This window comes from Typopeltis vanoorti, chromosome 13, assembly GCF_054136105.1.
Source record: "Typopeltis vanoorti isolate ZY-2024b chromosome 13, IOZ_Tvanoo_1.0, whole genome shotgun sequence".
NCBI lineage: Eukaryota > Metazoa > Arthropoda > Arachnida > Uropygi > Thelyphonidae > Typopeltis > Typopeltis vanoorti.
In genome coordinates this window covers 20,124,060-20,141,044 of record NC_143561.1, presented here as the reverse complement: position 1 = coordinate 20,141,044, position 16,985 = coordinate 20,124,060, and the positions used below count along the sequence as shown (strand labels likewise).

The 16,985-nt window shown below is 35.8% G+C and overlaps 1 protein-coding gene across 2 annotated transcripts in view; it reads right to left on the bottom strand.

The window, feature by feature from the left end:
• LOC150099979 (kinesin heavy chain-like) overlaps positions 1-16,985 on the bottom strand; it is a 579,478-nt gene that overhangs the window by 370,886 nt on the left and 191,607 nt on the right. For both annotated transcript variants that reach the window (XM_090403282.1, XM_090403283.1), the window contains exon 8: positions 13,832-13,956. In XM_090403282.1, coding sequence (XP_090259408.1) covers positions 13,832-13,956 — 125 coding nt within the window. The remainder of the gene's footprint in view (positions 1-13,831; positions 13,957-16,985) is intronic.

Below are 16,985 nucleotides of genomic sequence, written 5' to 3'. Positions count from 1 at the left end.
TCACTGGCATGATTTCTCCTGAAGTCGCATCCTCGATGGCTTACATCTGACGGACAACCACTGGCAACTTCTCGATAACGACCTCTCGACAACCGATGAGGAACTCCTGGAACCAATACTAGACCTTCCAGCCAACACCATTTATTCACCTTTTTTCGTATCCCTGCACGAAGATATGGGACCCCGAACATTTCGGTGCGGTCCCTTATTCTTCCACTGACGCTGACCCTTTCTTTGTTCTTCTCATGTACTCCTCTAATCCTATTTGTTTCGAGCAGCGGACATTCATCTGAAGTTTATCGGTCTGTTTAACACTGACCTTGAGTATTTACAGGTGGACTTCACAAACAAATTTTATGTCCTTATAAGGAGCTAACATATACGGTTTTCTGGTGGCAAGATATTGCTTTAGTTCAACACATTCTAGAATTTGTCTTAGGGCAGCAAGTAAGGACAATTCCCATAGGGATTATTTACATTAACAAACTTTTAAATATACACAGACATACAGGTTATTTTTATAACATCCTTACAGGGCTTGACTTCTGTAAAAATTGATGTAAGGCTTTCTGGCATTATTAAGCTACATCAAATTTTTACACAGCTTCCCCCCCCCCTTCTCTTATTCATTTTGGCTGCAATTTATCTGCTATCATTAGCAGTACCCCTCCCCCCATTCTAACTTCTCTATCTTCCCTGAAAATACTAAACCTTCGCATTCAATTCCTGTAGCTACATCTGCATTAGCTAAGTCTTACTAATGCTTATAACTTTTGGCAAGGTTACACTAACCAATGCCTAAAACTCCTCCCTCTAGTTCCTAATACTTTTGGCATTAGTATATAGAAACTGCAGCATCCCTTTAGTTCCAACCTACCTTTACTTTCTGAATTGACTACCATATTCAATATTTTTGCTTGAGAGACTAGATTTCCCACTTGGTCATTATCACACTCACTCGCTTCATGGATGCCTTCACATAAATCACTTGCTTCCAACCCTAATTGCTCGAATTTCCCTGAATTTGCACTTTGGCATGCTTGGTGAAAAAACTCTCTCCAGACACCTAACACTAAAACCATTTAGATGAGTCCATCAGCATTGTACAAATCCTTCTTTCTGTCAAACAGGGACCACACATTCACATTATGATAAGGTTTTTAGTAGTTTATTCAATGGAGTGGTTTAACTCTTAAATTTGAATTAAGAGTTAAACCACGTAGAACAGATTTACTAATGGTGCAGTTGAAAGGATTAAATGCACTGAAAAAAAGAAAGTAAAAATACACCTCCCCTTTCCCCAACACACACACATATCCACACTGACTGCATTCTTCCCAAAGATCTTTTGTCTCATTTAAGAAATTTTAAAACTGATTTCTCAAAATACCTGCTATGTCTTCATGTTTATGTCATCTTTATCAATTCTGATTTCTTTTGTAATACTCTCCTCTATTTATAGTTTTTTTTATTCTGTAACTTCAAAACATTTTGTCATGCTCTATATACCTGTCAAAATCTTTCTGTCTTTTTTTTTAATTACTTTTAAATATAACTTCATTTCCTATATATTTCTCTATATTTCCTAATATTACATGATTTCCAGGAACTTTCCATATGATTTGTTGTTTTCATAGAGAAAATGGAATTTGTATTTTTTTATTATTATTATTATTATTATTGCACATTCACTTCCATGGAGTCCTAAGACTCATCATTGGAGACTCAAACTATCAGCACAATATCTATTGTACCTCTCCTTGAAATCATTAACAGATAAAGCACTCACAACTGATTCAGCCAACCAAATTTCATTTATTCTCCTCTCCAAGCAAAATATCTATTCCTGACCCCCCTTAATAAGACACTCTTACCCAACTTGCAGGGATGACATATTGTTTTGCCCCCCCCCCCCCTCCACTACTCAAGTGTTTAAACATTTTTGCTGTATCAATCCTACAAAATCATTTAAGTAACTTAAATGTTTCTATCATATCTCCCATTTTTTGCCTATCAACCATCAACCAACTGTTGCAATCCACAAACACTCAATCTATCCTCATAGAAAGCATTCCACTCACGATCTTGGTCACTCATCATTCCACATTAAATTGGCATCCATTATGTTTTGCACATACTGTAAGCCTATTTAAATCATCCTACAAAGCTCTCTACATCACTTTCATTATCTATTATGTTACCCAACTTTGCATCACCAGCAAACAACTGAATATCTCCCTTCAAACAATTTCCTATATCCTTTATGTACAAATCCATCCCCATTTGTTGCAGTTTGCGTAACAATGTTCCATGTGCTATCCTGTCAAAGGCCTTTACAAAACCAAGCAGTGTTATTGTGTAGCCATTCCCTTTATCCAACCCAGATGTCACTCTTATAAAAAGTTAGTAAATTACTAGGACAAATCCAAGTCTTCATAAAACCTTATAGACAATCATATTCTTATCCATCCATTCCTGAATTCTCTATTTGACCAACTTTTCCAGTACTTTTACCAGGAGGCCTACTTGCCATATAATGAAAAAACTCTTTGGGATTTCCCTTTGTCTGCTCGGCTAATCCCTTCTCATAATCTGATTTTGCTTTCATTACCAAGCTGGTTACCTTTCTTGCCTGATCCTTGTACAGTTCGCGAGTTAGTTGGTCACTTTTCTTCTTATATACCCTCCACAACATTTTTTTTGTTTGGAGCTTCAAGAGGAGTAGAGGAGTCGTAGAGGAGTCATGTCCAAGAAGTGGGGTTAGCAGGACTTGTTATAGAAACAGAAATGAGCTAGTGTGTATGTTTACAGACCAGAAGTATTCAAAACAAGGGGAATTAAACTGTAGTGATGATAGAGTTCATTCACCCAAAAATTATTGGTATATGTGAAATATGGTTGAATGAAGATGACAGTCTGACAGGAATAGAGATGGAGGAATATGTAGTGTTTTGCGAAGACAGACAAAGCAAGAAGAGAGGAGGAGTGATGGCAGAGTAGTTGTGCTCATTTACAGTGGAGATACAAAGAGCAAATACTGACAGGTTTTGAAGCAGTATAGTGTGAAGTGGAGGTGGACAGGATATAATGTTTAGTAGGATGCTACTGTAGACCTAATCTTTGAATTGCTAGGATTGAGTTGAAGTCCTCTGCTATTACTGATCTTGTTAACTTTATCAAGAATTTGTACTAGTTCTTCCTTGTCATTAGAGAGGAGTACAGTATCATCAGCATACCTCAGAATATTGATGAATCTACCACCTATCCTTATTCCTGTCTTGAGTTTATCCAATGCTTCATGTATGATGTCCTCTGCACATATACTAAACAAGTGAGGAGAAAAGTAAACATCTTCGTCCAACTCCTTTTCCCACCTGAAGCCAATCAGTTCTTACCATAGCTCTTGCTCCCTGTACAAGTTGACTATCAACCTGATAGTGTTGAGGAAACCCCATTCTTTTCATTACTTCCCACAGTTTCACATTTAATTTAATTTGAACACAGTCAAAAGATTTAGAGCAGTCTAAGAAACACATTACCAGAGGGAGTCTGAATTCTTTATATTTTTCTATGATCTGTCTAAGGCAAAGGATCTGATCTCTAGTGCCCTTACCTTTCCTAAAACCTGTTTGTTCCTCGGGCATCTCTGCCTCACCTTTGGCCTTGATACTATTTAGCATGATCTCCAATAAAATTTTGCTTGCATGAGATATTAAACTAATAGTTCTTGCAAGCCTTCATATCTCCCTTCTTATGTAGTGATATGAAAACTGACTTCTTCCAGTCTCTAGGCCATGATCCCGTCTTCCATATCCTTGTAATCAATCTATGAAACACTCTTATCCCCTGTGGCCTTAATTAACCATGCTGGGATTCCATCTGCACCTGGGACCTTATTGCTGTTAAGCTGCTTAACTGCTCTTTCAACTTCATGCCAAGTGGAAGAGGCTCCAAATCAGAATTTTCCTGGTGAGAAGGCTCCTCCAAATTTTTTTTATCCACTCACTCTATTGTACAGTTTCTCACAGTATTCTTTCCATCTGTTTTTGATTTCCAATTCTTCTGTTAGTACTGCTCCATTCCTATCTTTGATGACATTCAATTTGAGCTTAAACTCGTGCTTTAGATCATGAACTAAAAACATCCTTTTATAATTGTGCCTCCTCATCTTGAACACTATCTCTTCACATTTATTAGTATAGAACTTTTTCTTATCCTTCTTGATGGCTCTTCTGACTTCTCTATGTTATCTCTTATATTCTTCAGTCCCTGTGTCTCTCTGTTTTCCCAACTGCCTTCTTTTGATTAGTTCCCATGTCGAATCTCATATTCATGGGTCTCTTGATCTTCTTATTGGGCCAAGATACTTCTTGGCTGTATCCTGTATTATCACCTTGACTCCTTCCCAAAACATTTCTGGTGAGTTATCCTCACTGGTCTTCAAAAAAACCATCTAGCCGAGTAGTTTTTTCAATAACAGAACAGAGATCTGCAAGTTGTTCAACTGTGTCACATAAACTACAGAGAAGAGTATACAAAAAAAGCATGCAGGTAACTTTTGTCAGTACATGAATGCTAGGAGTATAAGAAACAAAGGAGTAGTGTTGCCTTGGTCAATATGTTTGGACCTCAGATTGCAGGCATTCATAAGACCTCCCTATCAAAGGCATTAATTGGTATGGAGTGTAATGGATAGACAGGATAGGAGAGAAGGTTGTATGCTGCTAATGACATTGGATGACTTGAATCCAGTAAGGACTGAGGCCTATGACCGTAATACTAGTGACAGTTTTGCATGTAGCAGTGAGAATGAATCCATTTGGTATGAGGTGGAGTCAAGCAAGATCGAATATTATTGGGGTATTGTTACGGACCTAGTGGATCAGTTTCTAGTGATGAAGATTAAATGCTGAACTACAAAGCAGGAGATTATGACCAACTGAAGAATATGAGAGTTCTGCACCATGGTATCAGTTGATAGATGGGAAGGTTGTGGATAATGCATGGGAAGTGTTTAAAAAATACTTAAATGATACAATGTCAGAATGTGTCCCTAGATTTCAAGGAATAAATAGGGTAGGAGTGAAATAGTTGTGTAATCTAATTATGCAACAGATTCATAAGAAAAAGATGGAAGGTATACCATGTGCATAAAGGATGATGTCATCCTTTTATAAAATTATTTTTAAAATTATAAGAAGCAGGCCAGAAGAGTCAACTAGTGTACAGAAAACTAAGTTGGGGTGTGAAAAGACACTGGCTCTGCAAGATAAAGAAAACTCAAAAGAATTATATTGTTATATTACAAGTAAAAGACAGAATGAATATGAAAGAATAACTCTATCGAATGCAAATGGTATGCAGGCAACAGATGCAGAAGAGATTGTTCAGCTAATGAGAGGTCATTTTTCTAAAAGCTATCGACCTGGTGTATGCAACATTGTGCTCACTGCTACTTCTTCATTGGATGAAGAAACTCAAGTGCATGAGGAGGAGGTACTAGAATAGTTACACAAACTGAATAAGAATTTGGCAATAGTGACTGAGAGGATATCAGCTCAGATGCTAAAAGATTGCTCAGCTGAAGTCGTTATTCATTTCACCAGGCTATATAATTTGAGTCTCAGAATAAGGAAAATTCCACAGGAGTGGAAAGAATGTATAGTAATCTCATTGTACAAAGGTGATGCTGACGTATCCGACTATCAACCTATCAGTATCTGGAGTGGTGTTGAAGATTTTGGAAAGTTGGATAGGACTCGACTCGCATTCAGAAAATGGGTTGACAGAGAAACTATACAATGATGAACAGCATGGGTTTACTAAGGGAAAGTCATGTTTGAGCAACTTGCTCACTTTCTATAATAATGTTACCACTGAATTAGACAATGGGAAAAGATACGCCGTGATACTTTTGAATTTTGCTAATGCTTTCGAGAAGATACAACATTGAATACTGTTGCATAAATTGGAGAATATGGGATTGGATTATAAAATATTGGAACGGATAAGAGGATAGCAGATATCAAAAATTGGTATATAAGGGATGTGAGTGAAAGATTTAAGGCAACAAGTGATGTGCCACAAGGATCAGTCCTTGGTCCATTGTTATTCGATCTGCAGGTTAATGACAATGAGAATGATCTGAGAGGAGACACAGCTATTTCCTGATGATGCCAAAATAGGCAGTGAAATCAGGAATGCAGCTGATAAGTAGTACTTCCAAGACTCATTTGAATAGGATGGAATTGTGGACATGTGGAAATTAGTTGAATGTTAGTAAATGTAAAATCATGCATTTTTGTATGATGAGATATCCAATGTCATATTATATTGGGAGGATTATGCTAGAAGAAACTGATCAGGCTATGGTTCTTGGAGATTTAGTACAAGGAAGTTGAAGTTCAAGGGTCATATAGCAAGATTGCAAATACAACTCAGAGGACAATTGCAATGTTGAAACAAACCTTGACAAGTAAAGATAAGCAAGACATTTTGAATCTTTACAAATCCATCTGGAATATTGTGTGTAGGTCTAGTCTCCTGGTTTCTGGAGTGATTTCGATACAGTGGAGAGAGTGCAAGGGGAGAGTGTTAAAAATTAGGGTTAAAAAATACTGATTGTGAGTACAGATTGAGAATTAGTGGACTGCGGCAACTAGCAAACAGGAGAGAGATGGATGATATGGGCGAGACAAACTGAAAGGGCCACATAGGATATCAGTAAATGAAATGTTTCATTTTATGGGTGAAGGACAAGAGGATATCATTGGAAGTTGAGAATGAATGCCATCAACAAGGAGTGTGAGAGCTAGATTTTTTTTCCTCATAGGAAGGTGTGTGATTGAAATGGCTTACCTTTAGATATGGTCAGTGTAGATAGCATAAATGAATTCAAGAACAGATATGACAGTTGGTACAAGTGGTATCTGGCCTCCCTGGATGAGTCTTTGATTTCCCTGGAGGTCTCTCTCAACAATAAAAATGTTTGCATAATTGGATAAGTTTACCTGTAAAAGCTGCTCAACTTTAATTCTTTTTAAAAAACTTTCTTACATTCTGTTCTTATCAATATGATATTCATATTTATCCTACTTAGAACTAAGTGATGATCACTTCCAATTTAAATTCTTCTGTAACCATCATATCCTAAACCAGCATGAAGATATCACTATCAACAATAACAATCGATAAGGTTTTTCTTATTTCTTGCATCTTCTCTGCACATGAACGTGTATATCTTTATGTTGAAACATGATGTTTGTAATGTCTAGTCCATATTCTGAACAAAAATGCAGCAGATACCATTATTATTAGTTCTGACTTTTCTCCAAATTTTTCCAAAATATTCCTATATGTCTGATGGGATTCATTTCCTGCTATGCTGTTTAGATCTCCAACAACAAATTTTTCCATTTTCTATATGTCAGCCACTTGCTCTCGTCATTTGAAAAATTCCTCCACTTCTTTCTTAAATAACCTTCTGTGGAACCATTGGCACGAATAAATACCATAAATACCATTGCCCATTCCCCTACAGTTTGAAGTTTGCCTGCATAGCTCTACTTGAAAATGCCTTTCAATTAGGAGATTCATCTTCACATTTGGTACCGAATGCTATCACTACTTCCTTTCTTTGATCATTACTACTCAAATATAATATTCTATAGTTATTTAGTAAGATTTCACTTGTTTTTTTTTTTTTTTTTATTTTTTTATCTTTTTTGCCTCAGTAATGCCAATTATGTACACTTTTCCAGTTTTTCTGCAAGTTTGATTCTCTTTCTATAATATTAACACTCCTTATAATGATGGTTCCTATCTTTAGTTCTTCTGATGCTGGGTTAATTTATCTTCTTCTAGATGTCAAGTCAGAGTTTGTTCCAGCAGCTGACTTTTTACTGTTCACCCTGGTTCCCTGATGAAAAGAGCGGTGGCCTTGTTCATCCAGGCAACACCCTAGCTAGCATGAAATCTTATCGTGTTGTACCATCATATGTATTTGTGGTTTGAGCCAACAGGGAGTACAATTTGGTTGGCTAAGTCCCAAATTGTCAGTCCATTCTCATTCGTTCATTACCTAGTGGATTTGATATCTACTAATGGGGGGTATACCAAGTAAAGATGAGGAATGGAGATTAAGACAGAAGCCCTGGTTAGTTTTCTGCATTCCTTAAATGAGATGTGGAAGTCTCCTCCCAGCTAGCTGGCTTTGCAAGCATCATTTAGTTAACTATGATTTAATTCTATTTCTAATATCTCTGTTGTGTTTCCTTTATCTTCAGCACAAAACATGTTTCTTTCTTTCTTTCTCGAACACTTCCTGAAGAAAGTTATACTTGTATCTTCTATATGTTTCATGTTTTCAGTGACTTTTATAAAGAAAGTCATGACTTTCTTTATAAAAGTCATGATATAAAAGTCAAGATATGAAAGAAAAGCTTTTATATTCATGCTTTGTATACAGTTCTGTTCACATTTCTGCTTTATGTTTAACCACTCAGCTTTGGCTTTCTTACATAGTTTATTGACATTAACTCAAACTTTTATAAGCTTTGAATGTTATTATATTTAACTTTTTTTTTTGTTATTTTTTCTTATCAGAGTCCAAAATCTCATTACTTATCCAGGATTTATTTGTCTTTCTTATTTGTCCTACATGGTTATTTGCAGTTTTGATCATGTTATTTTTCAATTCTTCCAGATTTTCACTATTTCATTCTGTAATTATATGTTTAGATATTTCTTCTTCATGCTGTTTCTGTATACGAGTGAAGTGATAACCCATATCTAGAGTTACTGATAACTTTAAAGTTATCAAGGAGAAACTTATTCTGTTTCTTTTATATCTTAATTTCTTTTAGCTGAAAGTAGTTCATGGTCTGAATCAAGCCTAGCACTTTTATGAAGGGTTTTAACATTCTTCACTGAAGTTTTCTATCTTTTCCTTATTAATACATAATCAATTCAGTTTTTAGAACAGGAAACTGGGAAGATTCATATGTTTATACACTGGTCTGTGGGGGAGAAAAATGGCATTTGCAACAACTAATCATTTTCTTTAGAGATTTCCCATGACATCTGACATCTTCAGAGCAACATCCAACTTAATTAAATTTCCCATTATAATAAGCATGCATTTCTCTATTGGGTGAGGTATTTATTTCATCTTATAATTTATGATAAAATTAAATAGGATCTTTGTCTGGATCGGAGTAGTCTGGTGCATACATTGAATGAAATTTATTTATAGTTCTTTTCCTTTTAATAAAAACACTATTATGGAGACTAGTGCAACTTCTTGGATGTTCTGAATTAATTTTTTTCCAAATCATTATTGCATCTCTCTCTCTCTCTCTCTATGCAAGTTATCTGTTCTACCCAAGTAGTATCTTGCTTTTCAGACTGATGAGCTCCTGTCTAGTAGATTCTGGCAAGCTCCCCAATGGACCATTTGAATTTATCCAATTCATTTTCCACTATCCAGGATCCTCCATAACCAATGGTTTCAAAGATGCCGTTTGGATGGAAAGACTCTGTTCAAATCCTGTCTAGGATATGAAGAACCTTTATGATGGGTTTTCAAATGAAGGTGAATTAGGTTTTTCATCCCACAAAATAAACAAGTAAACCAACTAGAGGAACACACGCAACTGACAGTCATAATACACTATGCAGATAGGATTATCACCCTAACAAAACACTGATTAGATTTCATGGAAGCCAAGTTACACTTGGCTATAACAGACCACTGTGCCTAACATGTAATGGGAAAATGGTATAATTTTCTTTGTTTCAGCAGTGTAAGAATGTTCATTGCTGCAATATAGGAGAATGTTTTTGCAGACACCATACAGCATATTTCACACTTCACCCTTGTGGGTTAGGATCAAGCACATTAGCTTCCCTATAAAAAGCATTATTTCTCATTTGGGTTAAGCTACTGTCTATGAAAGTTCATTTTTATTCTGCTCAATACTAAATGGTCACTTCCTATTTCAAATGCTTTCTATGCTCTTGAAATAAGCATTAACACAATCAATAAGACTTATGCAAAAATCTAGTAATATTTGTCATTATTATTATTAGCCCTTATGATTATTATCTCTTCTGCAAATTTTCATTAAAAAAAAAATTCAACAATGCTGACTCACTATTTGTAAGCCATCTTGTTTCCGACCCAACACACAGTAACGATTAGACCTAAGGATAAGGACATGCTTATGCCTCCAGAGAGAGGGCTAAGAGAGTATTGTACATATGTTCACTCAGAAGTATATCAAACCAACTGAGATTGTTAAAATTAAGTAAACTTAGGAAATCTGTATTTAGAATTGATAATGTCTGTGTAAAATAAGTAAAGGGAAATTGTGTCTCAGGACCGAAATTGTTATTATGAAATGTGCATGAGAGATCTATGTATTAGAACCATGTCAAAACAGTTTGGAGTTGGGGTGACCAATCGGCCGTAGCTAAGAGTATAATGTAGTCATCGAGAGAGGGTGCTCGGATTTTGCAATATAAGGCTCGGCGCGAAACTCAAATCTCTCTTGTTTTCTGCCTGCGTTCCGGTCCAAGTCCTGGATAGCTACGGAAGCTTGTCGCCAGTGCCCAGCAACAATCTCCCAGTTGCTGTTGCACCAGGTTGAGTAAAGTCACCAAAGGAATGAAGTCAGAATTCCAGTAAAGAGCCATTGGTAAGTTAAGCCAATGTAAAGTCAGCGAAGGGCAACCTTCGAAGATAGTGGAAGTAAGTCACAGATGCCATGAAAACACGTGGTGAGAAAATACGAAAGTGAAGTCAGCGAAGGGCAACCTTCGAAGATAGTGGAAGTAAGTAGCTGATGCCATGAAATACGTGGTGAGAAAATACGGAAGTGAAAGCGTGGAGGAAAGTCACGAAAACTCCATGAAAAGAAAAGAAAAAGATGGTAATGTACAATTTTTCATACTCATTATAGATTGTAATCGTAAAAGGAATAGGAGCCAAGGAATTAAGGAGCTCCACACATTAACTTATCCATAGTGCCTAAAAGACTACTTGGACTGATTTGTCTGTGTCAAATAAGCTGGTGCCACTCTAAGCTTGTGCTGAGAAAGGAACCTAACCTTCAAACTGTTTGTCAGGAAGATGCCATATGATATAATGTTAGATATTAGCCTGAATTTTTATTAAGTTGTGGGGGGATAGAGCTTGAGCACGTATTAGAATATTTTTCCATGTTAAAATGCAAGACGAGATACGTCTGACATGCTTTGTATAAAATCTGTATATAATTGTCCTTAGAGAGTGAGTACTGAGTAACCCTGTATGGAATAGTCGAGTCTGAACATAATAATATAACAGACATATAGGATTGATTCATTTAAACATAAGAATTGAAATTTTGGATATCTTAACCTAAAGAGGGAGGGGGGGGGGAGAGTTCAGATCCTCTAGCATTGAAATTATTATATAAAGTGTATCTATGCAAGTGTTTATAAGAAATGTATTTCTTTATGTCAAGGTTCATGAGTCTGTTGTTTCTGAGATTTGAATTACCACTTATTAAAACTTCTTATAAGTAAAGGGGGACTCCATTTTCATAAGAAAGAAAGAGGGGAGCCACGACTGCAAATCACGTGATCCCTTTATTAAATTAGAGTTGTCTAATTGTGTATCAGAATTCAATTGCCGGTTGGCGCAGTCATTTTAAACAATTATAAATTTGTCGGCAACAGAATAGCTGATATCCTAAAGTGATAAATAAGTTACTATTATTTATCACTTTAGGATATCAGCTTCGTCATCCCTTATAAATTTATAAGGGATGACGACATAACAAGCTGCTTTTACCTCTTTCTTTATATCACCGTACTCTTTATGACTCAAAATTCTGTATTTCTTCCCCACTAGACCCTTCCATGAAATCATAACTACAAACAGGCCTTATTATCCAATTTACTGTTTTGAAATTTTTTTTAACTGAAATTGGTTCCCATTAAAGAAGTTTATCTTCGAATGCTATTGATGTCCCCTCCTCTCCTTGATCCCTGCTGTTCAAATCAATCATCTTATACTTAATATTTAGAATGATATCACCTGTTTTGGTGTTTTTAATCTCAGAAATACTAATTATGACAGCAAGGTACTTTTCTAATTATTCTCCTTGCCCCATTTCTGTTCCTTTTGTGCTTGTTATATAGGTAGTGCCTATCTTTAATTCTGCTGAAGTTGTTCATGTATCTGACTTAACTGTTTATCCAAGTTTCCCCAAGGAAAACAGCAGGAGCTCTGCTTAACTGGTGGTTACTCTAGTCAGGGCTTGAAAAATTTTGTGATGGCTCACGAGAAAATAAGTCACTAGTCAGGTGTCAACATAGTTTAACTGATATATCATGGTTTTGTGTTCATTCACAGCCTGAGTCTATTTAAAAGCTTTCATTAATGCTCTGCTAATTTTTAACCCTTTTAATCACTAATGTTGAAGCCAATATGCGAACCACTTATATCATTAGTGTGTTTATCAGCCTATGAGATATGAAGAAAAAGCTCATACCTTTTATCAATAACACACAACCATTTATTATTATTTATTTATGATACACGATCATTTTCACACACATTTTCAGTTCTAACGTTCATAGTACATCTCAAACCACTTTATGAAAAAATTCAAACAATTTCTTCTGTATTATAAGCAAATGTCGATGCAGAAATCAATATAAAAGCTCACAATAAAATAAAACCCTTAGGTCTACACACACACAGGCATATTTAAATACACTAGTAAGTTTTCTGAATTTTGACTGATGAAAAAAAGCAGGCAGGCAGGCAGACAGACAGGAGTAGTGATGTCACATGTCACTGCAGCAACTGAGAAAACATTCAAAAAACATTTAAGTTATGTTTTCAGGATAAATAAGAAATTATATATTTCTAGAAAATATACAAAAAAATATAAAAAAATAAATAATGTAACACCATTTTCTCATCTTTCCAAGATTTAATATCCACTATTAACGATTCCAATTTTGCAAATTATATACCGTTTACAAAATAAGCTCATTACCATTATCATTGGTAACTGATTTAGTCCTCATTCATCAGTAAACTGATTTAGTTTACTATTATGTAATAGTAAATTAAATAATTAAGTAAATAAATAAAACAGCAAGTTGCAAATAGCTGATTGCTTTGCATTATGCTGAGCACTTAAACATTTTATTGATGCCTGCATATCCTGTCCCCTCATTGATCACATTCCATTACAATAAAATCAGTCACAACCTACAAAACTAAACAGAATATAATGACTGGCATTGACTCAACACATGTGATGTGAAAACAAAATATTTATTATTATTATTAATATGATTATGACCTGATAATACTTCGAGGGAGTCCAAAGACTCATCAAGGGAGAGCACCCATTCTACAACTGCCTCAATTCACCAACTACACCAACGCCATCTACCGATCACTACTTGTATTTTCACAGACAATTACCAACATCCATGCCCACAGCAGGATTCGAACCTGCAGCCTTTTGCTGGAGAGTGGACATGCTAACCACTAGCCAACCAGGCCAGTTATGCATGCAATGTGCCACAGAATTGCACTGTGTAAATAAAACTGACAATTAAACTCTGATTTTTTTAATCATCAAATCAAAATTCTTGCTCATCATGGACAAGTAGATGAGCACATTTTTCAAGCCCTGATGATAATCTAATTACATTTTACCATATCTATGTAGAAAATACTCATATGTCACAATGCTTTAAAATACTGTCTAAAAATCCATAATACAGTATATTATAAAATTACTAACTGCAAATTATAACTTACTTTTTCACTTCCAGCTAAATCCACTAAATATAATTTTCCACTAAGTTTTTTCTGATTTTCCATATGCTCTTGCTTCACATTGATTAAGAAAACACTGTGGCTCCGTGAGCTATGCTCATTCATATCTAAAGAAATATTTGGAGTTATAAATGAAATTTTTTTTTGCAAAATTTATAAAAATAAATTTCCTGTTTACAACACAACTGCTGTATGTGAAAACGTTTAAAAGTGACTTAATATATATGCACATACAAGTTCCTCAAGCAAACCAGATTGAATAGATTCCTATGCAAGATGTGTCTTTTCTAATCATCTGCTGATGTTGCCACTTCATGCTACTATATCTCAATTCTATTAAGGTTTAGTTTGATTCTATTAAGGTTACCTTACAATTACAAATAGACTGCAATTCTATTAAAATAGAATTGAAGTCTCTTTTGTAAACAATATTTGTATCAATAAGGAAAGACTGCAATGGTTTGCAGTCTTTCCTTATACAGGACAGTGCTAAGAAGTGGGTGACCACCCATCCAACATATCTCATCATTCTTGAAGTCAAAATCATCACACTCTCAAGATATTCCTTAAGCACCATTCATCAAAAACATCAAGTCTCTAATTATCACTCTTACACAATGTATGTCTCAGCTCTATAATACACAACAGAGAAAAAAAGACTACTATGTTTGTTTCAAGATTGGAATATGAGCAGGAATACTAAGAATAAAATACAAAAAAATGGAAAACTCGCATGGAAAAATGTTTATGTGTAAAATTTTCACTTATATTTCACAGAGCATCTTCAGTATCAAAGGACTCAGGACCTCACAATGACATAATTAGAAACAGCAATTAATCAAACTGACCTTGACAAATCACCCAGAATTAATGTTATTTTTGGACATATAATTAAAACATGGGAGAAATGGCTAAAAACTGCCTTCTGAAGTTAATAGAATTAACTCAAAAAATTGAAGATTTCAAACTGCAAACAAAAAAAGTGAGAAGAATTCCACAATAGACTAGAACCAGGAAAAGACTCACAACACTGGAATATCTTCAGATTATTAAATAACACAACACTTCTGGTTAATGAGCACTCTTCGAACACAATCTCCTCAGGAACTAATACAGCAGCAGCAACAAACAAACAGATGGCAAATATACTAGCCAAACATTACTCTAAAGCGGGAGTGCGAAACTCAATTGGACCGCGGGCCATTTGCTATAAAAGTGTATCTCAAGTGGGCCGCAAAAAATTTGACTAAAAAAACTTGCACTAATTAGAATCGAAGGGAAGTGAAAAAATGAGTATAAATAAATTGGAAAATTAATAACAAAAATTTTATTTATTCTAAGTCATTACAAGACATAAAATAATAGTACAGTAGACTCTCGTCTATCTGGCTCGCGACTATTCAGCCTCCATACTATCCGGAGCCCAGATTTTATCACGGAGAATTATAATAATACAGTAATTCTCCGTGATAAAATGAGGAATATGTACTGTAATTTACTTTGCCAAGGCGTTGCAAGTGGGCATCTGCTACGATCCTCCTACATACCCGTGTGCATAACACAAGTTAAGACATGCAAAGTGCGGATTTCCTCGCTTTGTCAGTTGTGTATCGGATGTCCACAAGTGTGGAATACGTTTGCCACTGTTCCTGGTTACGTTAGTAAATTGTTATTTGGTGTGCTTCGTTGTTTTTTTATTAAAGATTATGAAATGGGTGATAAACGAAAAAAGGTTGTAGTGACTATGAAGGAGAAACTACGTGCTATAAAGCGACTAGACTCTTGGGTAACGACAAAAACTATTGCTTCAGAAGTAGGTGTCAAGAAAAGTACAGTCGGAGACTGGAAGAAAAATCGAGCAGAAATTGAAAAGTGGTGTGCTGCCCAAGCTAGTGGAAGTGGAATGTAAGTAAGAAAAACAATGCTGAAAAGGTAAGCATAAAGAAGTTGAGGAAGCTTTATTTTTGTGGCATGAACACTTAAGAGGAAAAGGCTTGCCTATTACTGGGCCGATATTGCAGGAAAAAGCATTGCAATTTAAGCGACAAATACATGTAGAAAGAGAAGATTTGGAATTTAATGCCAGTGATGGTTGGTTAGATCGGTGGGAAAAACGATTCAGTATTCACCAGATTACCATAAGTGGGGAGGCTTTATCTGCTGATAAAGAGGCTGTACCTTTGTTCAAAGACTATTTTTTTTTTTAAGCTTACTGAAAAGGAGGGAATTTCTGGAGGAGCAGTTGTACAACTGCGATGAGACCGGTTTAAATTATAAGATGCTCCCTACAAAAACGTTTGCATAAAAAATAGAAGCAGCTACACCAGGATACAAGAAAAGCAAGGAACGAAATTCATGGATGAATTCAGAAATCTTTAAAACCTGGTTCCAAAATGAATATTTGCACTGACTGTAGAAAAACATTTGAAAGACAACAATTTGCCAAGAAAAGCTGTGCTACTTCTTGACAACGCACTTTCGCATCCTGCCAATGATGAACTCACAAATGGAGACATCAAAGCTTTATTTTTACCACCCAATGTGACTGCTGTTTGTCAGCCGATGGACCAGGGGCGTCCTTGACATGCTAAAGTATCGTCGGCGTCATCTCAGTTCGCTGATATCAGTGATTGATAATAATGAAGACTGCGTAACCACTCTGAAAAAGATTGACTTCCTAGATGTCATAAGGTGGATGGCCGAAGCATGGGAAGAGATTCGAAACATACCACTTGTAAAGTCTTGGAAAATTCTTTTGGACCAAACTGAAGTGGAAGATGAAAACGATAAACTTGTTTCGTTGCTCAAAAATGTACCGAGCTGTGATGATGTCACTGCAGAGGACATTACAGAATGTATGTCAAACGACGAAGTTGATGAAATAACTGACAACAATATTGTGGAAATGGTGACAGGGGGGGGGGGAGAAGAGGAGGCATCCTTAGATGACAGGAAAAATCTCATCCCACATTTGAAAGGGTTCAAGATGATTGAGGCAGCGCTGCAGTACATTAGTGAGCAGGAGGAAGCAACGCCAGCTGATATCATCTGCGTAAGTGGAGGGACATTGCGTCACGGAAGAGGGCTAAAAGGGTGAAGCAGTCATCTATCAAGGACTTTTTCAAAAACAAAAACT